The 27912-nt window shown below is 41.7% G+C and overlaps 1 protein-coding gene across 1 annotated transcript in view; it reads right to left on the reverse strand.

Moving 5' to 3' along the window:
• Window positions 1–14934: 14934 nt before the first annotated feature.
• UMODL1 (uromodulin like 1) overlaps window positions 14935–27912 on the reverse strand; it is a 76617-nt gene continuing 63639 nt past the window's right edge. Inside the window, exons 15-23 of the mRNA XM_083500498.1 lie at window positions 27542–27755; window positions 26417–26554; window positions 25207–25649; window positions 23930–24072; window positions 22077–22313; window positions 21155–21314; window positions 19888–19972; window positions 18193–18384; window positions 14935–16701 (exon numbers count right to left, since the gene is read on the reverse strand). Coding sequence (XP_083356624.1) covers window positions 18212–18384; window positions 19888–19972; window positions 21155–21314; window positions 22077–22313; window positions 23930–24072; window positions 25207–25649; window positions 26417–26554; window positions 27542–27755 — 1593 coding nt within the window. The 3' untranslated portion in view covers window positions 14935–16701; window positions 18193–18211. The remainder of the gene's footprint in view (window positions 16702–18192; window positions 18385–19887; window positions 19973–21154; window positions 21315–22076; window positions 22314–23929; window positions 24073–25206; window positions 25650–26416; window positions 26555–27541; window positions 27756–27912) is intronic.

Raw genomic sequence — 27912 nt, forward strand, 5'->3', positions numbered from 1 at the left:
GTCATGATAAACAGATGGATGGCCACACATACCTATCAAAATTGGCCAGTCCTGTTGAGGATATGGGCCATATAGCCAAAAAGGTTCCCCAACCCTGTGTTATGAGTGTTACTGTTGTGATTCCATATTCTGCTCTGCCTGTATATTTGTGTAAATAAAACTACCTATCACAAATACACTACAGTCTCCAGTGATTTTCTTTCAAGGAAACCAAATCCAAGTTCTGTGCAGGCCTTTTCTGCAGTGTCTCCCTGTTGGTGGAATGCTCTCCCCAAGGAGGCTTGCCTGGTGCCTTCATCACATATCTTTACGTGGCAGGCAAAAACATTCCTCTTCTCCCAGGCCTTGAGCCAATTAAACAATCTATGACCTTTTAAACTGGAGTGTGGGTGGGTGGGTGTTACTATGGCATGTATTTTTGTGTTTTTATATTGTAAACCACCCTGTGATTCTTGGATGAAGACTGGTAAATAAATTTAATAAATAAATAAATAAAATATAGGCCATTGGCAACTTTTTTAAAAAAAACTTCCCAGCTTTCTCATGGAAAGGGTAAATCTTGATTTAAAATTGTGCGGATGAGAGGGGGAAATCACAGGCTGACATTCTGATGCCAACATCTGTGGAGCCTGAAAAGAACTTGCATGCATGAGTTGCACCCATCCTGCAATAAGTAGTTACCTGGAAACATTTTTCCATTCAACTTAATTATTATAACAGTGGAGGCTGCTCAATTAGGGCGATGGGGGCACTATCCTACCAACCTCAGTCTGCCCTCAACCAGTCCTCGCCTAACTTACACCCAATTCAGGGGGGCGATCCTGGCTGTTATCTTCCTGCTTCTTAGTCCCAGTTTTGACCCTGTAGAACTCAGCAGCAGGGAGAATGGGGACAAAACTAAAATTAATTTTCTCCTGCTGTCCTTTGTTCTCGCTATGCTTTCTCTTGGCCTCTCACCTTTCTACCCTACTAGTCCCAATAAGCACCAGCCACCATTGCAGCATTTATATTATTATTATTATTATTATTATTATTATTATTATTATTATTATTATTATTATCCTGACCAGTGTCTCTCTTTGAGCCGCATATACAAACTAACTCAAACAAAACTGCAACACAAAAAGAATTTCAATTTGTTAAAAAAAGAAGAAGAAATGAAATAATGAAAATAAATGAAGGATATTCTTCCTTCTAGCAAGAGTTCTATGGTTAAACCCAATGTTACCACACAGAATCATTTCAGTTTACCTTACTCAGCTGCTTCCCTTTGTAAAGTCATTCAAGTGGATGAGACTGAACATTTAAAAGAATCATGGCATTCTTTTGGACATCTTTACATCGTAGCTTTGCACAAGGTTTTACAGAGTTAATAATCAGCTAAACAGAAATGGGAATTTAAATTCTACTTTAGTAATTTAATACTTTATTGTGTATGTGAATGAGTCAGACACACAATAAATGGCCAGACACTCATGCATGGCTTCCTGAGTAATTTTAGTCAAGAGCTGCAATCCTCTCAATGCTCACCTGCAACAAGTCCCACTGATCAAAGTGGGATTTGCTTCTGAGTCAATGTGCATGTTATCAAGCTAAAGGAGGGGTGGGGAACCCAGGGCACCAAATGTGGCCCTCCATGCCTCACTGTCTGGCCCTTGGGACTCTCCTAGGGAATGCCCCTTTAACCAGGCTATGTTGTAGTCTCATTGCTGAGCAACAACATCCAGAAATCAGTGACATGGGAGGCCAGACGACCAGAAGAGGCTCTGAGGTTGACTTGCCTGAGGCAGAGTCAGCATTCGAAGTCAGGTCCAGCCCTGTTGTTGTTGTTTAGTTGTTTAGTCGTGTCCGACTCTTCGTGACCCCATGGACCAGAGCACGCCAGGCACTTCTGTCTTCCACTGTCTTCCGCAGTTTGGTCAAACTCATGTTAGTAGCTTCGAGAACACTGTCCAACCATCTCGTCCTCTGTCGTCCCCTTCTCCTTGTGCCCTCAATCTTTCCCAACATCAGGGTCTTTTCCAGGGAGTCTTCTCTTCTCATGAGGTGGCCAAAGTATTGGAGCCTCAGCTTCACAATCTGTCCTTCCAGTGAGAATTCAGGCCTGATTTCCTTAAGAATGGATGCGTTTGATCTTCTTGCAGTCCATGGGACTCTCAAGAGTCTCCTAAAAGGTAAAGGTAAAGGTACCCCTGCCCGTACGGGCCAGTCGTGTCCGACTCTAGGGTTGTGCGCTCATCTCGCTCTAGAGGCCATGAGCCGGCGCCGTCCGAGACACTTCCGGGTCACGTGGCCAGCGTGACGAAGCTGCAGCTGGCGAGCCAGCACCAGCGCAGCACACGGAAACGCCGTTTTCCTTCCCGCTATAAAGCAGTCCCTATTTATCTACTTGCACTTAAGAGTGCTTTCGAACTGCTAGGTGGGCAGGAGCTGGGACTGAATGACGGGAGCTCACCCCGCCGTGGGGATTCGAACCACCAACCATACTATCGGCAAGTCCTAGGCACTGAGGTTTTACCCACAGCGCCACCCGCGTCCCTCCAGCACCATAATTCAAAAGCATCAATTCTTCGGCGATCAGCCTTCTTGATGGTCCAGCTCTCACTTCCATACATCACTACTGGGAAAACCAGGTCCAGTCCTAGGGTCACACAAACAGCAATCCACATGGCCAGACAGTCCAGGGTCAGGGAATTTGATGATCAGGGGTCAAGGGTCAAGATGTGCAGGAAGCAGCAAGGTAGGGCCAGGAATTACAAGCGTTGTTAGCAGCATCTGACTGCTGCTGCTGGAAGCTCTGCTTAAGAAGGCTGAAGTTAGTTGGTTATCATCAGTGCCTTCTCCTCCGAGTGCTTGAAGGCTGATCCGCTAGCTGCAGGTGGAGTCACTCTGCCTTCTCCCCCTTTGCTGTTGAGCAGGTGAAGCTGACTCTTGGCCCATGACAGACTATCCACCTCATCAGACCTGCTGCACTCTTTCATCAAGGGACTTTGCTGGCTAGAATGTGTTGTTGAATGGTAAGAACAGCATTTGCTTGCCTGGTTGGAGGATAAAGGGTTGTTCTAATATGGGCAGAAACCCCTTAGTTGTATGTGTCAATAGAGAGCAGCCTACTGTAGAAATCTGAGAATCCCACCCTTTACTCTGCCCACTTTTGCCTCTGGTCCAACCCGCCTCTGTCATGCAAACCCTGGTTGGTTCCCCACAATGCAATGCAGCCTTCAGTCCCACCCCAGAGCTATAGCAAAAGGATGTGAAATTCTAGGTATGTGTTCAGAATCAGACCCCCTGTTGTAGCCCCTGTTAATATAGACCACCACCCCCCCATATGTTTTGTTGTTTGGCCCTCATCAATCGGCAAAATGTTTTTGAATTTTAAGGGCTATCCAAAAGCAGTCTGTCACAGTAGTATTTATAACTTGAAGAATGGATTGGACTGAAAAGAAAGACATTTATAAAATCAGCATCGTGTGTTAGACTTTAAGGTGCCGCTGTTTTTGCTGCGAAAGACTAACATGTCTGTTTGCATGGGTTTTAAAATGTCCAAATCACCCCAGATAGCTTCAGATTTTAGGAGCTTCTGAAGGATCGTGGGGTACACAGCCCTACTACAAACCATTTGAAGGATTATGTTATCCTTGAAGACAGAGCTGCTGGATATATATCTTTGGTGTGCTTGGATGGTAGGGTGACCAAGTCATGCAGGGCTTTTTAAAACCTGCCCTCTAACTGACTTTTAAGCAATGTTCCCAGCACTCTTCTTTTGGCACATCTCTTCAATGTACTTCAAACCTGACTCAGCTTGTCTTTTTATGCATGCTTTTCACAATCTTTGAGGTAGGTTTGCACTGCAAACACTTGAGCATAAAAAAGTAAAGCCTTGCAAACCCATGTCATGTACAAAGCAAGTAAATGAGGAATTGTATATGTTAAATCAGGAATAGATCAGAACCAGCTTTAGATGCAGACAACTGAAGACGCACCACCCAATAAAAGCACATTGAAAGCACATTGAATGCACATAGCTTCCCCCAAGGAATCCTAGGAAATGCAACTTACTCCTTGTGGCAATTTCCAGGATTAATTGGGGGAAGTCATGTAGCTTAAATGTGTTTTAAATTCATGGTGTGTACACAGTCACAGACTACTATATGGGCAGAGAACTACCGTATTTTTTGCCCCAAAGGACGCACCGGCCCATAGGACACACCTAGTTTTTTTGGGGGGGAGGGGAATAAAGAAAACAAATTTTATTTCCCCCCCAGGCGTGGGGCTGGGGCTTGTGGGGCTGGCGGCAGGGAGAAGCGCGCTTCTCCCCATCGCCAGCCTCCAAACCAGGTCGGAGAACAGCGGGATGCCGGCGCTGCACCTCCCCGCTGTCCCCCAGGCTTCTGGGGCTGGCAATGGGGAGAAGCGCGCTTCTCCCCACCGCAAGCCTCCAAACCAGGTCGGGAAACCGAAGCCCGGGGCACGCTGCACAGCGCGCCCCAGGCTTCGAGATGCAGTCTGCTATCTGCAAGCCTAGGGAGCCCGACGGGACCTCCCGCGGGCTCCCAAGGCTTGCGGAGAGCTTCCTGAAGCCTGGAGAGCGAGAGGGGTCAGTGCACACCGACCCCTCTCGCTCTCCAGGCTTCAGCAAAAGCCTGCATTCACCCCATAGGACGCACACACATTTCCCCTTCATTTTTTGAGGGGAAAAAGTGCATCCTATTGGGCGAAAAATACGGTATGTGGTCATCTGTGTGTGTGTGTGTGTGTGTGTGTGTGTGTGTGTGTGAGAGAGAGAGAGAGAGAGAGAGAGAGAGAGAGAGAGAGAGAGAGAGAGAGTTAGTTCAGTGGGGCTTTGAATGTGCATTTGCTCCCTTCCCCTTATATTGCACATTAGACTGCATTGGAAATTCAACAGAGTTTAAACTTTGAATAGCTGTTTGAGATATGATGGAAGTCTCTATTATTCGTGGAAAGAGGAAACATTGCACTGGCCATGCCCATGTAGACAAAAGCTTGAGCGTGTGAAAGCTAACAATTTGAATATGTTATATTTTAACACATGCACCAAATAAAAGAAAATCACGCCCTCTTTGGAATTAACATCAGGATATTTGCTTGCCAGTGACTCATATCATCAATTAAATTGGCAGCACAGATAACAGAAGCTCTAAAAAGCCACAAGTGTTTTTACTAAAAAACTCATTTTATTATGACCTGAGTTTTGACAAAAGTCACCCTAACCCATTGGTGGTTTCCTATTTGGGGAGTCAGGAATAAATAGAGGAGGTGAAGGAATGATGCCTCTGGAAGATAGACAGCCTTTGCAACCTGCAGCACAAGGTGGGTAATCTTCTAAAGCCTAAGGGCCACATGCCCTTGTGGAAAACTTTTCAGGGGCCACCTGCTAGTGGAAGTCACTGCCAGAAGCAAAAATGGGCAGAGTAATGAATTTATTTATGAGTTTGTTTATTACATTGCTATCCCAGGTAGCAAAGCTGGTTCTTCCCCTCTCCATTTTATCCTCACAACAACTCTATGATGTAGGTAAGGCTGAGAGGCAGTGACTGAATGAAGATCACTCAGTGTGCTTCAAGGCTAAGTGGGGATTTGAACCCTGGTCTCCCAGATCCTAGCCTGACACTCTAACCACTACACCACAATGGCTCTTATCACCTTTGTGCAGTCGACTTCATTGCACTTTTGCAAAAGTCAGTTTTGTACACCCCAACACACACTGTTGCCTCTACCCAGGCAAGTAAGAGGCACAGTTCAGGAAGGCATTGCAGCCAGGCAAATGAACTCAAGGGAGGCACAGAGCAGAACTAGTGAGGGGTATGGACTGAGAGCTGAAGGTCACAGTTCTTAGTGGAGGCCAACAAAACCCCAGGGGCTTAGGGGAGCATCCGAGGATATCAAGGCTCATGGTGAAGTGTAAAGGAAACACTATTGTATTGTTATGGGTTTGTAGGTGCTAAATGTCAGTGTGTTAAAATGGGATGTCAGATCCACGTATCTTGAAATGTGTGCTAGATGCTTTAATCCCCTGGAATTAGCATATGTAAAAGCTAATTATGCTAGGTGAACTTTCTAAATTGTTTATTAGGCACTTGTTAATACTAGGGAACTAACATAAGTTTTTAAAAAAGGTAATTGAGTTAGTCTAATTTCCTTTTTTAAAAAAAATCTTTTCATTTTTTTAAAAAACAAAAATTTTAAACATTCACATCACTTTCAAATTTTTCACTCCTGGTACTTAGATCCCTCGGACTTCCCCCCACCCACTTCCCAGATTTCCAAATTTCCCCATATTTCTTTGCATCTAATTACATTTTTTTAGATCATTTTGTCACTCTCCCCCACCCCTTAACTAATATTACATTATACGTGTTACAATAATCCTGCTAACGTTTTTAAGTTTACACAGTGGTGAGTTAGTCTAATTTCCTTGGAGGTGGTATCCTGGAGGCAATGAGCCGTTAGCACAACAATGGATCCATTTGGATTAGAAGTCGGTGTTTGGGTAAACTAGATGTTATATGTCAAGGAGAGAGCAGGAGGCAGAGAAAATGGCTAGTCTCTGTTTGAATCCAATGCTGCGCTTATTGAAGAGGCAAGACCCTCTTGGAGTGTAATGATGCGTCTCCTCTAACATAGACTCAGGCTGTGCATACGTGTAAATAAACCATATATCATAAAAACACCACAGTCTCCACTGTGCCTCATTTTCCAAAGGAAACACAGAGCCTGGTGGGTAAAGTGTAGCTGGAACTCTCTAGAATCTCTCAGTGCTGTGGAGATTGGGGGTGGCTTGCAACAGTAAGTTTAGGACAGAAGTGCCCCAAACAATCGAGTCTAGCTGTGGTTCAGCTCATCATTTTAATGGGCTTAAGCATACCTAACTCTATGTTGAATTTAGGCTCTCACAGTTTAAATATGCTCTTCATGGGACAGTGTCTTTGAAAGGGTTAGATTTGAAAATTATATTTATTCTTGCTTCTGTAGTGGGAGAAAAGCCAGCTATCTACCCCCTAGAAGCAACATTGTACGAAGTATACCTAGAAGCCTACTTGTACAAAGTTTTTTGGGGGTAATCATGCATTGTAGTGGCACACAGGGTCAAAGTCTGGGCTGCATGGTAAGCAATGGAAACCAGCTGTTAATCCCCATTCAAGCATGACTGCTGCCCAAACAACTTTATTTCTTTCTTTTTATAAATTTATTTGATTTTTCAGATTAAAATTATACAGTCACATATCCAACATACAACATATAAACAAGATTCCAAGGAATCTCTTGGACTTCCCTCCTCCCCTTTGTGGGTCCTATTGTCAATCATTTCCTCCTGCACCTTTTATGATAATCCAAATCTTTTACTTCTCCATTGTGTCCAAAATTCATCATTAAACTACAAGTGATATTCCAACCCTACCAATGATTTTAACTGTATACAATGGGCTTTAAGATAAAGTTATAAATTCACCGCATTCCTTATTAAAATTTTGGTCTTTCTGATTTCTGATTCTTCCGGTCATTTTAGCCATTTCGGCAAAATCCATCAACTTAATCTGCCATTCTTCTCTGGTAGGGACTTTATCTTCTTTCATTTTCTCCCAGACAACTTTCATCCCTTTTCCTCTGCAAAATCTTTTTCTCCTTAATTCAACAAGAAGCTTAAAATAAATTCCAGGTTAATGACATTGCCATGTATGCTTTTGACTGCTGAATTGTTAACTGCTTTTTTTTTAAGCTAGCAAACCCTTAAATGCTTTTAGTTATTTGCTTGATGTGTTCCTCTATTTTTGACGTCTTTATGTCAAAGTGCGTTGAGAAGGTTCTGATTAAAATAGTACAGCTTGTGAAGAGCTTAAACTGTGACTCAGTCAGAATTTGTTCTGGGATGTTTATTTAAGTTTTAAAATCAGTTTGTACGGACCTGTTGCTTGACAACACATAGTTAACACTAGCTCTTCCATGCGTTGGAAGAAAATACTTGTAAACCTTTGATTCTTATGTGAAAATGTTGTCACATAAAGACTGACCACTACGTCCAGTTTGCAATAAACTTTGTGGATAAAATTGCTGACAGCCACTTCAGCCTACAGTTTATTGAGTTGAAGTGAAGGTATCCATAGTGTCTGTTTGGCAGATTTCTATGCATAACCTTCAGCCGATGTTGCCTGAAAACTCTTAGTGCTCTGATTCCCTCTGAATGCCTTCTCAGTGCCTTTCCGTCATGACCAACTAATTCTAACAGGCAAGCTCTCTGTCTCATTGCAAAGCATTAATGTTGACATTGGACTCCAACTCCCATTTGCCCCAGCCAACATGGTCTATTATCAGAGATTATGAGAGTTGTAGTTCAGCAGCGTTTGAAGGGCCCAAGTTCCCCATCTTGGATCGATGAAGAGGAATTGGAGAGGGAGGAATTTCTTCCTTCAGAAGAAACATTTTTTTATACTCTGTATGGGAGGGGAGACAGGGTTAGGGTCAAAAAAAGAAACTGGACCCAGCAGACTTAACACCTGAACACTGACTTCAAACCTGTCATTTATTAGTATGGTGGTCAAGTGAGCTATGGTCGTCCAGATCCAGGGATTCTTGGATGAAACCAATAATCTAGACTCTTTTCTAGACCCATTTTAATCAGGTGCAAGTCAAAGTTCAGGAAATGAACTGCTTTAAGGGCTCAGATGGACAATTGGCATCTTGAATGGGAGAAGATTGCTCTGCTCATTATTCTGGATTTCTCCATGCCTTTTTTGTCAACAAACTAATCAAAAATGTTTGAACTGCTTAGAATGGATTGGAGCTGGGGCACTGCATGATAGTGGTTCCATTTGGGGGCAAAATCTGGAGGCAGCATTGGGTAACTTTTCCTCTGTTCTAAGGGATGTAGCATGTAGGGTACAGTGGTACCTTGCGTTAAGAACTTAATTTGTTCTGGAGGTCTGTTCTTAACCTGAAACTGTTCTTAACCTGAGGTACCACTTTAGCTAATGGGCCCTCCCGCTACCGCGTAATTTCTGTTCTCATCCTGAAGCAAAGTTCTTAACCTGAGGTACTATTTCTGGGTTAGCGGAGTCTGTAACCTGAAACGTCTGTAACCTGAAGCGTCTGTAACCCGAGGTACTACTGTACTAGTCTTCATCTTGTCTCCTCTACCTTGTAACATCTTTATATAATGTTTAAAATACTGTCCCTAGGAATGAGGCTGACTACACCCAATTCTAAATATTGGTTCAGCAGTAAGTTCCTTAAATGTGTTTGAGCTCAGTAATAGGCTGATTGAGGTATAATAAACCAAAAGCAAACAAGGAGTGTCAATAAGCACTTGGATAAGGATGATCCAGTATATCGTTAGACTTTCAAACAGCTTGTGATACACGTGTTTCTAAAGGTAAAGAAAATCTAGAACAATTCTATCCCACCTGGTGGGACTTAAGTTCCTATTCTCCAGAATCAAGCGCACAGGACTCAGCCCATGGTGTATTGTGAAATTTGGATATTGTAATAGAACTTACAATTTACTTTCTGTTTAAATGAGCTAATGATTTCTGCTCTGCCCTTGTTATTTTTGACTTGGTCTACTTTTTGCAACTGTTATAAATCAATTAACAGAAAAGGAAAAGGATAGTAGTATCTATATTGTTTAATATGGAAATAAGATATTGAGGTAATAATAGAACAAGATGTGTGGGACAAAATATGGCTATCTTAATCAAATAAACCTACATCAACAATTGTGCTTTTTTTATGACATCAATGCTTTAACGTATGACTGAGTACTACAGTTAGCCAACCTAGCAACAGTAGCACAACCAAAGCCTAATGCTGCATACTTATATGAAATCAAATAAAAGATTAGCACCTTCAGTTTCTGTTTACTATGAATAACATAAAATGCTAGGGTTTGTTTTATAGTGCAAATGTGTGTTCTCCTGAGGAACTGCTCAGTAGTTTCCCCTTTTGGTAATGAAGATAGAATTTCCCTGAATCTCACTCCATCACACACTGTCAAATTGCTTCACTAGAATACACCCCAGTTGTGTGTGGGATGTGATGTGATCCAACCACTATTGATGATTACTCAGAGAGACCTTAACAGCAAAACTCAGAAGTAAATCCCATTGGGAGATAACCAATGAAGCACAAATTTCCACTGTGCAGAAGGACGTCACTTTCCTCTCTTTCCCCTGCAGTGCTCTGTACCAACCTCACCCTGGACCAGACTTGTAGGGGTGTTTTTTTTGGGGGGGGGGGTTCAGAGAGAAAGGGGAAGTTGTTTTGTGGGAGAACAGGTCAGTTTTACTTGTGTGCTGATGCTGTTGAATGCCAGCCATTGACTTCAACTGGACTTACTTGCAGTAACATGTACAGTGGTACCTCGGGTTAAGTACTTAATTCGTTCTGGAGGTCCATTCTTAACCTGAAACTGTTCTTAACCTGAAGCACCACTTTAGCTAATGGGGCCTCCTGCTGCCGCAGCGCCGCCGGGGCACAAGTTCTGTTTCCATCCTGAAGCAAAGTGCTTAACCTGAGGTAATATTTCTGGGTTAGTGGAGTCTGTAACCTGAAGCGTATGTAACCTGAAGCGTATGTAACCCGAGGTACCACTGTATAGGATTACATGCTACGGCTAAGTCTGTGCGTCTTCCTGGGAATAAATTCTATGAAATTCAGTGGGACATGACTCCCAAATAAGGCTGCATATATGATCACAGCCTATGCATCCTACAATGATGAGTTAGTTACCCCTGTTAAAACTGAGGATTTACAAATATGCCTTGCAAAAATGAAACCAGTGTTCTGAGAAATGGACAAGCCACTTGGATTAACCATCAAAAACTAGGCATCTCTTATTACCTGGATTTAGTAATTCCCTGGGGACAGTGGAAGTTTACTTTACCGGCTGCTATGTATACAGCCTTTTGAAAATAATTCCTGTTGTTTGCACAATGAGAGTTTACAGAGAAGAAAAGTATTTCCAGTATACAAGATCAACCTGAGTCATTGGCACACAATACAAACTGTTCTGTGTTAAACACAGAAGAACAAAATCACACCCTACAAGAACTGATTTTAAAAATACAGGTGGGGAAGTTGTCTTCCATACCTGCATTTGCACAGCTGCATTTAAAAGTGTTGTGTTAGCTGAGGCTTGTGTTCATCATTTTTTTCTAGGCAAGAAATTGTATGTGGTGCAGCCTTACCTAGTCTGTAAAGGTAAAGGACCCCTGGACGGTTAAGTCCGGTCAAAGGCCACTATGGGGGTACCCACTTCAGACTGCAGGTAGGATATGGTATGCTTGAATCCTTGCCATGGAAAAAAGTCCCTGAACCTGGAAATCTAGCATATCAGGGGGAAAGAAAGAAAAACTAGCATGTTAAGTCGGTTTTATTTGTCTTATTTATTAATTATAGTATGTATGTATATCATTTCATAAAAAATAGAGTGGTTGACAACCATTGTACATAAGACCATACAATGAAAACCACATTAAAAAGTTTAAATCAGGGCATGGAATTGCATCAAGACATGTACAGTAATTTCCCAACTGCTATCTGAAGTGGTAACTGTCTGGACATGTACGTGGTTCCTTCTAATTCTATGATTCTGTCTATGATTCTGTGTAGACTGACTATCAGATCTTCAAACTGAGGATTCCCTGCTTTGCTGACTGACATAATTGCACCAGTTTGAAAATGAGACTGGGAACGGTAGTCTTCAGGTTAATCAAAATAGGTCATGTCACGGGACCAGCCAGCTGCACAGCTGATTTAGCACTCTAGTGTTTAAATCGAAATGATGCTTGGGTGGGTGGGTGGGCTGGGATCTATGCCTTAATGCATAAGTTCCCAAAAGAATATCTGAACTACAGTTTCTCTTTTGGACTGGATCCCCTGCACCAGTCCTGCTAAACTCTGCTCTGCTGCCTAAAGGTATGATAGGAGCTGTAGTCCAACCACACATGGAGGAGGCTACACCTGCTGTAGGGTCCCCTTCTTTCCTGAATATTTGCTGAGCTCATCCCACAAACATGCAGGCATGCTGTACATTCGCTCCCATTTCCATACTGGGAGAGAAGCTGGCTCCTGCTGGCTGGCCTGATTAGGCAATTCCACCTGTGGCTATCTCAGCAAACCAGTCCAGAGTGCCACCAGCGGCTGGCTCCCAGGCATAACCCCTGCCATTATTTACATGATCTCCAGAGGTAAACCCCATTATTGTGTCATTCCCCATCCCATCTGGTTGTCAGAGCTGGTCAGGGTGATAGTGCCACCTATCCAGGGTCAGGGATGGGCTATATAGTTAGATAAAGCAGTCCAGTTTCTTCCTTGATGTACAGTATTATTATTGCCAGCAGTGAGACAAAATAGCTACCAGTGTTACAAGTGCCAGGAACCACATTAATGGCTTAATCGCTCAACTTAATCTTTAAAATACCTCAATGGCTATTCACCTTCTGGGAAGAAATGACAACCATTTGGCTCTTGTTTTGTTGCCTGGTCAGACTGACCAGTTATTTACTAATTTGAAACTTTTCCAAGAATTATAAATCCATGTATCATTCTTTGGTTAACAGTGAATTACAAAGTGTGTACACAATATTAACTGTAAGCTGCAACTGCTTGCTCTTTTTAGCTTTCATAACTGATGTGAGTTCTGCTGGACTTCTTGCTGAAGTTTCGATATGTTTGTCTATGCTGGATTCTTACTGGTTTGCGTAGTTTTATTGTTGCTGGGTTGCTTTATTGATTTATGCTTTTACTTAGTTGCTATATTGTATGTTTCACTTTTGTCTATTTAAATGTGTATATTATCTGGATAATTTTAATATTAGACAACTCATATGGAAACAAATACTAAAGCCAACGGATGTCTCTTTCCAGATATTGATTAGTTTCAAGCTAGAATGCATGCCCTTTTTACCTATAACTTACTGCCCATATATTGCTCAGATTTTATATTATATTAAAGTGTCCAGACTATTGCAGACACATTCTTGGAAATCAGATAAGGTGCTGTAATGGCAAGGAAGAAAGCCGGGCTAGAATGGGCATGTCACCTCTTACATGGCACACTGGGGCAAAATTTGACTGTCTTATTCACAACTATGTTCCTATACAGTGGTACCTCGAGTTAAGTACTTAATTCGTTCCGGAGGTCTGTTCTTAACCTGAAACTGTTCTTAACCTGAAGCACCACTTTAGCTAATGGGGTCTCCTGCTGCCGCCATCACACAATTTCTGTTCTCATCCTGAAGCAAATTTCTTAACCTGAAGCACTATTTCTGGTTTAGCGGAGTCTGTAACCTGAAGCGTATGTAACCTGAAGTGTATGTAACCCGAGGTACCGCTGTATAGTTCAGCATCTTAGGTGTTGCTGATGAGCAGAAATAAGCTTGATAAAAATATCATCTCATTTGTCCCACCAACTCTGCATTCTTCAAGTATTGTCCCATGTTGTGGGTCTTGGGAGCTACATACTGAGAAGTGGACATCACTGCCACTCAGTATAGAGAGGAACTAAATACAGATAGGTTTTATCTTCTTGTGCCACTGCATTAGCCCGATTATTTCCAGTTGTGGTAGCATACTAAAAGGCTATCTGTACTGAGTTCAGCACGTGTCATCAGGAGCCACACAGTTCTCTCTCATTCTTTCAGTGCACACTGCTAGACTGGATTTCAGCATGACTTGGCCCATAATCTTGGTCTGATCCAGCAGTGCTGCCACCAATGGATTTCTGGAATCCCACATGATATTGAATGCCTCTAGTACAGGGGTCTGCAACCTTTAAGACAAAAGGAGCCACTTGGACCCATTTCCGAAGAAAAAACAACAACTGGGAGCCGCAAAACCATTGCGACATTTAAAGCATGCGCGCCGCTGCCCTCCGATCTGACAGCGGACGGGAAGGTGACGTTGGGACGGTGCGTGACTAACGCACGCACCGCCCCCATGCGACGTCACAGCCAGTACAGCACCCGCCACAGTGGGGAGTGTCGGGGCGCACAATGCGCCTCCTCCCCTCGCTAGTATCTGCCCCGGAGCCACGGCAAAGGTGTAAAAGAGCCACATGCGGCTCCGGAGCCGTGGGTTGCAGACCCCTGCTCTAGTACAATCCCTACACATTATTCATGGGTGAATTTCCATAACAGATGTAAATGGCGCCAACCGCTGTCTCAAGCAATGCATGTGTCTGCAATTATATTCTGGTTAGAGCAGCTATATATATGTCTGGATTTTCAAAGACGGAATTGACATCCAGGGGGGAATTTTGTAAATGCGGCACTTTGTCCTGGATCTTAGGCAAGTCAATCAAAAAATTTCGTCCTGGTTTTTACTTTTTTAAATATGGCAACCCTATATTCTGGAAACTTCAGTAAACTACTAAGAACAGCGTTTCAATTAATAGTGCTTCCAAAACTTTGCAATAATGATATTATGGATGAAACGACTTCCCCCAAAGTAACACAGAAAGTTTCATTTTAGATTTCTTCTCTAAAAAACTTGGCTCATAATAAAAGGTACTACGTTGTTGGTTTTTTGTTGGTTTTTAAACTTCCTCAAGAAACTTGAGAAACCTTAGGATGACGGATGTATTCATGGGTCAAAAGTGCTCTTCAAGTGAAGCATTTCATACTGAGCATGCAGGAAGCCAAGTATCGGTTGAGACGGAGGTGAAAAGGTGACACTTGTTTGCTGTAAATTATGTTTTATGTGTATCTGTTTGTACACTAAGACCTACAGTCCCATATCATGAAATGAATCTATTGTAACCCCAGTGCAACCATTTACCAACAGGGCTTCCTGAGCAACTGGGGCTTATTCATAGGTAAGCATGCCTTGAATTTAGCACCAAATTAACAACTTTTCAAGCTACAATCATGTAAGCCTTTGGACTTCAAAGGATGTTAGAACAAAATCAAAAACCATAAATAAGCTTAAAAATGCATTTATTGAAACAGCCAATAATAAGCTAATAATATTACTTTGTATCTAATTCAGCACTAGGGTTTTATTCAGCATAAATCAATTGGAATTTGCCCCATTTTGTTTTCGACTATTCTAAGAGCTTCCAGGATTTTAGCTAGCCCCTTTCATTAGCTAGCTGGGTTACTTAAGATAACCCAGTTAGGGTCACTTTTACACCTCCAGCACTGAACACCACTATGTGGAAGTAGTTTTGGGAGGTTTCCATGCAGGTGATGTAACATTTAAAGCCCTACTAACTATGCTTAAGTAGCTCACAAGTGACCATGTCAAAACTATCAATATTATTACAGCATAGAAACACAGAAATTGCAACCTATAAAAATAGTTTCTCTTTTCATATATGCACAAAAGCCAACTAAATTGTGGAAATGTACAATAAATGTACCAAAAATATAGACTCCTAAAAAAACACACAACGGTTTAGCATGTCTCTCAGGCTATCTCAACAATTTTATTTGTACAGCAGACATTTTACCAAATCATTACCTTCATGTTAAGATTTAACTAGCACTGCGATGTAAAATAAGGATTGAAAGAAAGAAGTGTCCACCCTTTAGAATCTTTTAATTACCTTTGTATGGCTGTGGGAAGATCTAAAATTGGGTCAATGCTAAATTTGTCAGCTCTTTCCTCCACCCCTTTTGAAGGATCCTGTGCTTTCAACATTTGAAACTCAGCAAATAAGGCTTTCCCCACAAGTAGATGTACAACAGCTTAATGTCAAGTGGAAATTCAGCTGTTATAGGCACTGGATATTTGTTGACAAGCCTAGTCTATGCATACAATGGCATAGTGAGAAATGTTGAATAATTGCAATGTATTGCCACTGAAGTAAACAATAAATAGAGGCAACATAGAATGGACCCAGCAGGGACATGATTGCTGCTTTGTACATTGGAATAACCCATCTCTCACTCCTCTATTACACTAGATGCTGAGTTGCCAGTCAACTAAAGCACAGTTTGCTCTGGTACGTAAGGTTCTGTCTGAGTATCATCCTTTTCTCTAGCATGTCTCATGTTATTGCCATTGCCATTCCTATCAGTTTGGAATTTAAACAAGTTCATGGAGATGTTTAAATTCACCTAGTGGTTCTTGCACTGCAAAATCTTACAATATTAGGGAAGTGCTTTAATGATGAATATTCTTGACTGGCGAATATTCGGGGGGGGGGGATGACCAGACCATTTGCAGAAGTGGTTCTTTCTCTTTGTTGCTTTTAACCACATGTTAAATTGGTTTTACAAAGTTTATATATAACAGTGTTGTATTGGTTTTAAACAACAGCTTTAAACATGCTTTTCTTCCTGATAATGCAGATCTCATAATGCATTCTAGGAGTCTGGCTTTTGCATCAAGATGGCAATACTACAGTCCTTAATTAAGTGCCTGAATGGAAAATCAAAATGCTCTGTAACTGAGTAAATGTTCTGCCTTTCTTGAGTGAGTGATATCAACAATGATAGTACTATGAGGGGAGTGAGAGAGGTTTCGGGGTGTTTTTTTTAAGTGATTGTTATTTTTTCCTCCCGAAAGGATGCAAGAACTGTAAAGTGCTTCAGCATAGCAACAGAAAGTAGTAAGTTCTTAGAGGACTTATGTAAAGACCAGGAGATACATCTGAGCATTGGCTATTTGTGGTTAAGTTTGGTGGGGTGCATCAGGTCCAACATCATATGGAGCAGCATTATATTCATAGAATGTTTCCAGCTAGAATACCAAGAGGGGAAAAAATACTTGATTAGTGGCATGACACTGGCTGTCTTCCTATTCATCACATTTCTATCGCACTCTTCTTCCATGAAGCTTCATTTCATCCATTGGGGTGATTCTATTTTATCTTCACAAGCCAATTAGACAAGCAGGGAAGGCTTGTCCACACTGCTGTTTACTGTGGGTTTGCAGCTTTTCCCAATCCCATTTAATTTGTGTAGTCCACAAACTGTTACCCTCAAACAACACCAGTCTTGATGCTTCCCCCCTGTAACTTCAAGCTCACTCAATACCGAGATAATCAGATAAACTGAGGATAATGAGCCTCCAAACTACTCTACTCAGGATCACAGAGTGGGGAGATCAATCATCTTCTTTCTCCTGTCTACATGCACTATTCCCTTAATTTTTTTATTTCTCTTCCGACTGTGCTTGTACTATTTCTAGTGTGCTCTGAACAGAGAGAAGCATAGCCTTATTTTCCCCTCTTTTGATCCCTCAAGTTTTGCACAAATCCAGAAAGCTGTGCAAACAAACCACGTTACAAATATCTACACCAGACACTGACCAGCAATCAGAAAAAATGTGTGCTAAGAATTTACAGTTGTCTGACCCTGTGCTTTTTGCACACTTCCTGGGTGGTTGTTTTATGTGTTCATTCAGCTATCGACACATGTGCCCTGTCACGACTTAAGAAGAAGAAGAAGAAGAAGAAGAAGAAGAAGAAGAAGAAGAAGAAGATATCCCGCCTTTCACTCCCTTTAAGGAGTCTCAAAGCGGCTAACATTCTCCTTCCCCTTCCTCCCCCACAACAAACACTCTGTGAGGTGAGTGGGGCTGAGAGACTTCAGAGAAGTGTGACTGGCCCAAGGTCACCCAGCAGCTGCATGTGGAGGAGCGGAGACGCGAACCCGGTTCCCCAGATTACGTGACTACCGCTCTTAACCACTACACCACACTGGCTAAGCAGCATAATCAACTCAACAAATCAGAAGGCAGGGACAAACACTAAATGTAATGCCTGCCAGTATGTACATGGAAAACACTAGTTGCTTCTTATATACAAATTCAAAGACATGCAGGTGTGGTCTAATATGGGTGGGAGGAAAGTGGATGAACAGCAGTTATTAATGCTCAAATGTTGGCAAACAAGCCCAAGGTGAGGTGGCTAAAGCTGCCCAATGAGCTTTAGTACTGAGTAGGAGTTTAACTTCCCATCTTCCTAGCCTTGCTTCCTAGTGGTTTGTTCACCATATTGTACTGATTGATTGTGGATACAGGATGTATAAAGGACAAATTTTGTAGGAAAAGCTAGTTTTTACATGTAGATGGCGACACACACACACACACACTGCAGAAAAGAGCAGAAGAATCCTACTTAGTCTCCAGTCCATATATTTGCACTAGGGAAAACTCGTTTTAAAAGTTTTCCCAGGGACCACACAAGCTAGCCCTTTGAACAATAGTTCAGTGAAAGGTAGAACTTACATTTGGAAAACTGAAATGTTCAGTCATAGAACACTTGGTAGTTAAAATTGTCAGACTTGATTTTGAAATTGTATGCCCCAGCCTTGCGTTGGTGTTGGAAAATTAAAAGACCTGTTATTGCCAGTATAAAAGCAAATACACCAATGACAATGAGGACTATGTAACCTGCTCCTAAGCCACGCTTTTCTTCAGCTGAAATAAATAAAATAAAAATATTAGATGTGATGATATATTGGCTTGCATACACACAAAGCATTTAAAGTATATCCTTTTCCAAAACAGAAGCCTGGGAACTGTAGATTACCCAATACAGAGCTACAATTCCCATCACCCTTAAACTACATTTCCCAGAATTCCCTGGGTGACTGGGTGCCTTAAATGTGCTTATAAAACATAAAAGCAAACAAGGTAAAACGTTACCAGATTTCAAAAGGGCAATCCTATTCATGTTTTCTTGGAAGTAACTCCTGTTGTATTCAGTAGGGCTTGCCTTCAAGATAAGGCTCATCCACAATTCTGTTTACCCCACCACTTTCTCCCAGGAAAATCCACTCTTTACTGCTGAATTGGAGCAAACATCAACTGGGTTTTCCACAGACTGAAATTTGCTACAATTCAGCAGTAGAAAGCGTGTTTTCCCAGATTAAGTGGCAGGGCAAATGGAAAACTATTCAGACCCATGTCTAGAAAGCATGGCACAAGAAAAAACAACCCCAATTGGACCTGTACTTTCTAGGCACAGGCAAGTGGAAGAGGGGATGATTCCTATGTCTGTATAGGATTGCAGCCTTAATGTCTGCATAAATAATCCCATCTTCTCACTATCACAAATCAACAAACTGCTGCTCCTGCTCAGGGAGGAAAGGTATGGTGCCAGACAGAGAGAGATGTCAGGATCTTGTGAGCTAAGCAGATCAGCAGTGGCCATGCTGCCCTCTTCCTCCACATAAAGCCGGTGGAGAACTTTCAGACAACCGGCAATGAAAATTATTTTTATTAACGTGTGGGGACTGGATAAATGCAATAGTCATGAGATTAGAATAGTGCCAGTACAGCATTAACAAACAATAATTAGTCCGCCATGTTATCATCTTGAAGCACTTCAGTGCTTGCTGTGTGGCCCTATAAGGAGAGAGAAAGGAGGTAGAGTATATAAAGTGTGACACAAAGATTTGAAAATTAAAAACCGGCTGAAGGAATGGAGGGAAGTCACGAGCTCAGTAGAGTAAAGAATTTATTTGTTTTGTTATTGGTATGTTGAAATATTGTGTTAAAAAAGAAATCAATAAAAAATATATTTAAAAAAAATAAAGAAGGAGGGAGAAAGGAGAGTCAGAGGCAGTTTTAGCGTAGCATGACCAGAATGGAGTGCGAGAGGTGGGGGGGGGGGCATATTTTAGTGTCGCACAGGGTGCCACTGAAATTTGAGATCCTACAATCTGCCACTGAGAGAGCCCAGCATGGCTGGGTGGTGCTCTGAGGTAAGCCAGATGTCTGGCTGCATCCCAGCCCAAGGCCTGATCCTGGAGCCAAGCGGCTCCTCTGGTTGGTTTGGGCAGGGGGTATGTGGTTCCACAGCACAGTTCTGTTGCTTAGTTCACAGCAGCCCCAACCCATTTATGACCATTCTTATCATTTTCACTCCTAGCTGTCTCTCAGTATTAATCTTTGCCAGCCTGGTGACTGACTGCTTACCACCAGATTTGCGCAGAGGCCCCCAAGATGCATTGGGCATTGCTATAGTTTCCCCAGTCCTCATCAAACGGAAACCATTGCAGTTCTGGAAGAATAAAAATGAAGAAACATTAATTGGTAGCCTTCTCTTTTTCCAGTGCGAAATGTTTAGGTGCCTACCATTTTGCAGACCATCTTAACAGATTAACAGATTTTGCAAGCTCACTGGTGGAGGAAGAGGAGTGCGGGGGGAGCGCACCGCCCCTGGCAGCACGATCCTGGCAGGTGTCATCGCGGCTGCCCCCCCCCCCACGCCCACCCGCACTGGGCGCCCCGCCCCTGCCTGCTCTCCACCCCCTGGTGCCGGAGCATGAAGCTCCACCACTGTGCAAGCTACTAGTTTGAGAACTATTTGTACACCACCTAGACATTTAATGATATGGCAGTAGAGAAATACTTATATAAGTAAAATTAAAAACAGAACCGCTTGCATAGGAGAAAATATGTATCACATATTCTCTAAACTCAGGGGAATTTTTCCTTTTACAGTTCAGAAATACTTTAAGGTATAAGAATCCTCCATTAAGATCACTGCCAATACTAATTTCATTAACACCATATTAATTTACTTAATACCTAAGACTACAATAGGAACTAGTTTTCCATTGTACACTTTATATTTCTACTAAGAGATTTTTTACAACTCCTTTTCCTGGACCTTCAAAGCTACTGCTAAGTATTGACTTCAATCCATAGCACTCAAAGTAGTCATTTGCTAATAGATTTCAAAAGGTCATCTAAGAAGGGTCAGCAACTAGGGATGGGAGAAATTTGGTTTCTCTCATTTTCTAACTTTTCCTATCTGAAGCTCACTTCTCCATATAAATTTCCAATTTTAATTTTTTTAGAAGAGTCGTCATAAAAATTTATCAGCAAACTTATCCAACTATACACATTTTGCCTAGCGTAATGCCTTTTTATATAATCTTCACTAATAAATGCATTTCTGTGTACACTGCTTGACTGAAGAACTGCACTGCAAAATTCAGAGATGGGCACATTTTGAATGGTGGCTGTGTTTCACATTTTGAGGGTGTACTGGGGGCTGCGGGGGGGGGGAGAAGTCCAATGGGACAAGCAGGCATCTGCTCACACAACATTGGAGTCTGCCTTATATGTTCTTGGGTATTTTTACTGTTGTAGTTGGGGAATACAGGGGAAGTATATACCCCCTTCATCTTGTTTTCCAACAAGGTTTTCAAGTAGGAAATAAGAAAAGCTGCCTTACCGTCTTGCAACTACTCCTCGGAATTTCCAGACAAACATGGATTTTGCAATGTAGGTAAACCACTGAGTCATTGACAAAGGAAAATATTTTCAGTTTAAATTGGGCTTTGTTGGATATCCCATTCGAAATCATAGTGGTGTGTGCATTTGGAACTGGACAACTGAAAAGAGAACAGAATATAATTCAACACTGTCCATGCTAACTTGTATTTCTATTTTTGAGCTTCCTTCAAAAATTGATGGTAGCCGTCCAGAGAGAGAAAGTGAAGCAGACACACTTCTCTTGGCAGCTATGGAACAGCTTATAACAACAACTGCAGTAGCAATACCTAGCAATTTTCATTTTGTTTCCTAAGAGTATTCATACTTTATAATAATTTAAACAAGGCATATATGGGTGTACATTATCTTGTACTTGATCAAAAATAAGCTCAACTTTTCAATACTGCCTTTTTGCTTAGCCCCCTCCCCCCCCCCCAACATACTTAATTTAATCCAGGAAGAAATACCACGTTCCTTTATAAAATCAATCCATGCTCAAGGGTAAGTTTTGTTTTTCTGTTCTTGTGAAAGCCCACTGTAGCTGCAGTCAACTTGGGTGTTCAGCATATATATATACTGCTTGGGAGGATTCAAGTCACTTCATATTCATTAACTTAGTAATCTTTACAACGACCATTCACTGGTTCAATAAAATCATCCCAACATTACAGACAGAGAAACATTAGAGACTGAGAAATAATGGCTTGTGTGAACCCCAAGTAATAAGATGAAATCTAAAGAATAATTAAAGTAAATATTAAGTAATCCCAGACTTGCCAACTCCAAATGATGCTCTTAAATGCTGTATTTTAATTTTTCAGATAGCACTACCTGGTACATGGTTTTTGTGTGACACCCTGAATATATTGCGTGTACCATACCTGCCATCTATAAAAGGAAATGACTGAGGGTCCTTTGAGTTATTAGTCGGAGTTGCCCAACATTCGCTGACAACCACCTTGAGGTTGCTATCATGTCTCTGTATTCCCACTTCAATCATTAGGTCATCACTAGCAGAGATGGTGAAATTTTTGGGAATTGGAGCATTTTCAATGAATAGCTGCATTTCTGTTAAGAAGTGTCCTGATCCATGTAAATCCTCAAAAATGGTATAAACCCTGCAAGATAATCAGTTGTTAAAATTCATGGAGTGTTTTTTATGAGCTCTGTTCCTCTGTCCTATATGCGCATAATACCAGTACAGTGGTGCCTTGCAAGACGAAATTAATCCGTTCCGCGAGTCTCTTCGTCTTGTGGTTTTTTTGTCTTGCGAAGCACGGCTATTAGTGGCTTAGCGGCTATTAGCGGCTTAGTGGCTATTAACGGCTTAGCGGCTTTAAGAAAAAGGAAACAAACTCGCAAGAACTCGCAAGACGTTTCGTCTTGCGAAGCAAGCCCATAGGGAAATTCGTCTTGCAGAACGACTCAAAAAACGGAAAACTCTTTCGTCTTGCGCGCTTTTCGTCTTGCGAGGCATTCGTCTTGCGAGGTACCACTGTATTCTTTCTAGATTCTGTGTACAACACTATGTGTACACGCACACACATAAAACAGAGTCAGACACAACAAATATACAACAAAAACCACAGAGCTAGACAGTGCTATATTCTATCCTAAAAAGCAGGTGTAACTACAGCTAGGACCAGAAATGGGGAGAATTGGTGGTAAGTTACTCCCCTAACAACAACTAACACTCAGCAGAACAGACACACACTACAACATTAACTAATTTAAAAATTACAATGTGCAGAACTGGGATTTATTAAAGAAAGTCTTCAGAGAAGCATTGGTATGGGCTGGCATTAGGAAGGAATTAGATCCCTTAAACTGGAAACTAAGCATAAACAAAATCTATATCACTCCACCCAAAATGTTTCCAGTGTTCTTTCTCCTAAAAGAGTGTACTATGAAGAGGAGTGGAAAACCATGACACAGTTCTGACAATTACCTCCATTTGGCCCTCCCAAAACCACAGTGATTGGAGAGAGCCTTGGTAAAATTATTCTCTGTAAGCTACAGCTGCCTGTCACAAAACCCCATCCTCTCCCTCTTCTCTTTTATGGAGGTTGTAGAGAGTGTATCGATTTTTAGTAGGCTGTTATCTGAGTGTTAGTGTTCCTCTGAGTCTCTTGGAGGAGGGGATCCTCACTACAATTCCTTAGTGCAGTGGTTTTCAACCAGTGTACTGTGGCACCCTGAGGTGCCTTGAAGGATGGTCAGGGGTGCCATGGGCAACACTGGCCTCTGTCCCTCTTTCCTTCCCTCTCTCCTTTAATGCGCTCTCGTGTATCTGCCTCCCAAAGGCTTGCTGTTTGATGCAGCAGCCCTGGCTACAAGCTCCACAGGCAAATGGTGCCTCTGGGGCTGGTCAGTGGGTGCTTCCCAGGTCCCTGTGGGGCAGTGTGACAAGGCACCGCTCTTTGGGGTGGAAGGGGGGCAGCTCAGAAACCAGGGCAGCGGCTGCAACTGCCCAGAGGACTCCCAAGGAGAGGAGAGAGGAGGCTGAGTGAACACTCCCCAAGGGAGGGTGTTCAAAAAAGGGTGAGGGGCTGCCAGCTCTGCAGGCAAGGGGTGGCATAACTGGGCTCCTGAACCCCACAGGAGTGCCACAGAAAGAATGTAGTTGGTTAAGGAAGCCGTGGACTCAAAAAAGGTTGAAAACCTCTGCCCTAGTGTATAATAAAATGAAGGTACACTGAACCATTTGGATAGGGGTATTAACATTCCCACTTACCCTTCTGGAGTATATCCAGATGAAGTCAAGAGATCATTTTGAAACACACAAAGGATCGGACTGACAACCTTCAGGTGGCGGATGACCCTTGAAGAAAGCAGATCATTCCGAAGAACTGATTTTACTATGGTGTGTGTTGTGTTCTGGAAAAACAACACCAAATGCAACAGAAGAAGAAAATCAGGGTTTGTTTGTTACATTTTAAGGATGACTTAAGAGGACACCCTGGCTTCAGCAAATAAAACAGAACAATTGGGCATGGAACCTTTTCCATATGAGGAAGGATTAAAACAATTAAGTTTAGTCATCTTAGAAAAGCACTAGTGAAAATATGATATAAGAGTGAAAATATGGGCATTTGGTTGAAGGGTAGTATATAAATATTTATAAAATAATTAATACAATGAAATCAGGAGTGGATGGGGGGATTCTAGAACTGGCACATGTCCACTAATTCACACAACCCTCAGTTTATGATGGCTACCAGGAAATGTCACACCATCATGTCTCCGTAGCCAACCAACTGCATGTAGCCACCATTATGCACAGGGATAGGCTTTAGACATATTAATGCATGTGACAAAAAGAAAATGTAGTTCTTCCTGTACAGTATCAGGCCACAGAACATGTTGATTATTTTTTATAAATACACCTGCATCTTTATTTATTTATTTATTTATTTATACCCCGCCCATCTGGCTGGGCTTCCCCAGCCACCCTAGGCAGCTTCCAACAAAATATTAAAATACAGTGTAGGCAGAACTATTGCCAATAGCTTTAAAACTTCAGTCTCCCAAATCTCTATAAAGGGCCATAAAGCAACTGCAGCTATATTCTGCAGATTGAATAGAGGCAGATGTTTCTTCTATACATCCTGACTAAAAACAATTAGCAGGTTAGGCCTCAGTGATGGAATCCACAGTGCTGTTTCTGCACAAGAGCAAGGAAAAGAAATGGAAGGTAAGAATATATTATATTATTATTATTATTAATGGCAATGGTTTATATCCAAACTGCTCACCAAACCAAAAGCCTATATCTCATTCACTATCCTATTTTCATATGCAAGCAGTTTCCTTTAGGGATTGTGGGTAATAATTTTCCAACATTCTCTGTTCTTAAGCAAGTTCCCCAGTAGTTTTGGAGGGTGCAAGTCTGAACTCTCTAGTTTCAGTGACCTTTGATGCTTACTTTGTTATCTCAATGAACTCATTATTAATATACTGTATGTCAGTAAATATCACTTAATGTTCTCTTCCGAGACTGAAGTGACTTACGGTTTGTACTTCAGTTCCACATTCGTTCCACCCAGTCCGAAGTATGACATGACTGGAATTGCTGGAGCTTACATTGCAGTGGGGCCTTCCCAGGTACAGAGAAGATTCTGGGATAGATTCACGCTTCAAAAAGTCCTTCTGAATGGTGATGACAATTTTTTCAATCTCGCAAAGCACTCTGACTGCTTTCTTCATTAAAATCCCCTGGGAAGGCTTACTGGGTGGTAAGGATGAGACTTGAACATTCAGTGTTGTTTCTCTAGATGCATTGCTAAATATAGTGCTGGTGGTTGCATTTTCCAAACTTCTGGTTTTGGGGACAGAAGAATCCTCTCCAGCAGGTGATGGCACATGGTTTGAAGTATACGGATCTGTCAAAGGTAAAACTGTGCTGCTCAGGTCTTTTGTCTGGGTACCTCCTGCATCAGGGTTGGGAAAAAGTGCTATAGAGTGGAAGGGAAATGGTATGGCAACTTGCATTATTCAATTAATTTTATTACAGGGAGTCAACCAGAACACATTATTAAAATGGGTTTAAAGTGGGAATGTTGTTCCATTTAAATTTTCTCATCAAAAGGAGTGGTTTCAGGAAGGCTAAAATATTCCCTTTTAAAAAGCTTAAATTGTACCAATAGAGCTTGTTGAATTTTTCAATTTTCAGTTTCAAAAATGAAAGGTGCTAAAAGGTTGTAACATGATTTGGGAATAAAAAGATCTTTTGGTTAAATGAATATAATTTAATTTTGCTTGGTAAATAAAATGCGTGTAAAATTGCATAGAAGTCATTTAAATGATTGCCATTTAGTGAGCTGATGTCACAATGCTATGTAGGCCATTGGAATTGACTATGTTCTGATGCCACTGAGGACAAAATTAATTCAGCAAGTGAAATGCTTCCTGAATAGGTGAACATTTTCAAGCCTTTCCCAAACAAACACCAAAAGGGGTGGAGGGGAGGGGAGAGCTTTTCAGTTCTGCTGAAAATGTTCACAGAAATGAGCCCCCTTTCTGCATTACAAAACACTGGACTCCAGTGAGCAATATAATGTAATATATATAATTGATCCAGCAGCACCTTATTTCAGGCTTATTTTGTGTGAACATCTGCTACAGCATGTTTATAGACTGTATTGTAATCCCACCTATGGTGAATTTGCTAAATATGCTAAATATTCATAAGGTGAAATGAAAGTAAATATTGAAACATTGCCTTCACAGTTTCTCCCGGGTCTCTCAGCATTCACGTTGACAAATCCTTCTTTGCAGCTGCATTCATAAGATCCATAAGTATTAGAGCAAGATGCATCAGAAGAACAATCTGTTTCTTCCCTCTCACACTCATCATAATCTGTTTTTAAAATAATAATAATAATAATAAAGAGAGTGACAATTCATGAGTGAATATTATTTAGCTGCGCTTGCAGTTATAGTACTGGCAGTGTTATAAGCCAGCATTCTCACAGGCTATCAAGAAGTTATTTTCCCCACCTTTAAGTACCAGCCCCAGCTGGAAGGGCTTTGATTCACCATGAACACCATGGACATCAGCTTTCTCCAAAAGATGCCAGCCCTGGGTCCTTATGCCACCAGTTCCATACTCCTGAGGAGGGGTTAGCCCCCACCCCCCGTATGATGCCAAGGGTGGACAATGCATGTAGGTTTTCTAGAGGAGATGTCATTTTGACTGAGGTGAGGTGCTATTTCATAGCAATCTTTCCAAGGCTGCAATCCTTTAAGATTTACTAATGAATAAACCTGCATAGGATTATGCCGCATGAAATATGTGTGTGTGTGTGTGTGTGTGTGTGTGTGTGTGTGTGTGCGTGTGCGTGCGTGCGTGTTTTAGATGCCATTTTGGAGATGCTGCTTTTCTACTGTTACTAAAGGAGGTGATTAGACTGGGAAGCAAGGACATGGTTTCAACCCCCCCCCCCCTTGGCCACAATGCCCACTGGGTGACTCTTTATAGACAGTCACACTCTCTCAGCTTCACCCACTTCACAGGGTTGTTTGGGGATAATATGGAGGTGGCTGCACCATGTACCTTGAGCTCCTTGAAGGAACAGTGGCATATAAATTAAGTAAAATAAACAAATAAAATGCAATGTCAAGAATGGTTCTACATTTGTGACCGAACATAAGCTGTTTTACCTGGGAAATGATGAATCATACATTTTATTTCATGAGATAAATAGCCAGTACAAACACTAAAGGTCCCATAACAGCTTTTCATTTGTCACTTTCATTCATGACCTACTTTTAGAATTGAAGTCTGAAGTCCAGCACTTACCATTTTTCAGGGTTTGAGAAATTACAACAATAAACTATTGCTTACCATGTATGGAGAGACTGCTGTTATCAATCATGAAATGGCGGCTGTGGAGAAAGGCCTCAAGGAAAGAACTGGAAACGTTGTTTGCATCCATGTCTGCTGGAATCAGGAGGTTGAAGCTCACCACTACACTTCCATTAGTCACACTCGTTATCAACATTTTAATCAAGCCAGCATCCATTTTCGGAAGAATATTAAGGGGCAGAGACGTGCGGACCTATTGTCAAAACAGAATGAATGTAGTGGATAAAAATGTGCAGTGAGAATGACTTGGATGCAGGAAGTTTTACAGACAACTCAACATATCAGGCACTGGGAACTGCTTCATGTTGCAAACTGTTATTTTAGGGTTGTCTTGTTTTAGTTGTGATCTT

This window comes from Podarcis liolepis (genome assembly GCF_965112155.1).
Source record: "Podarcis liolepis genome assembly, chromosome: 4".
Lineage (NCBI taxonomy): Eukaryota > Metazoa > Chordata > Lepidosauria > Squamata > Lacertidae > Podarcis > Podarcis liolepis.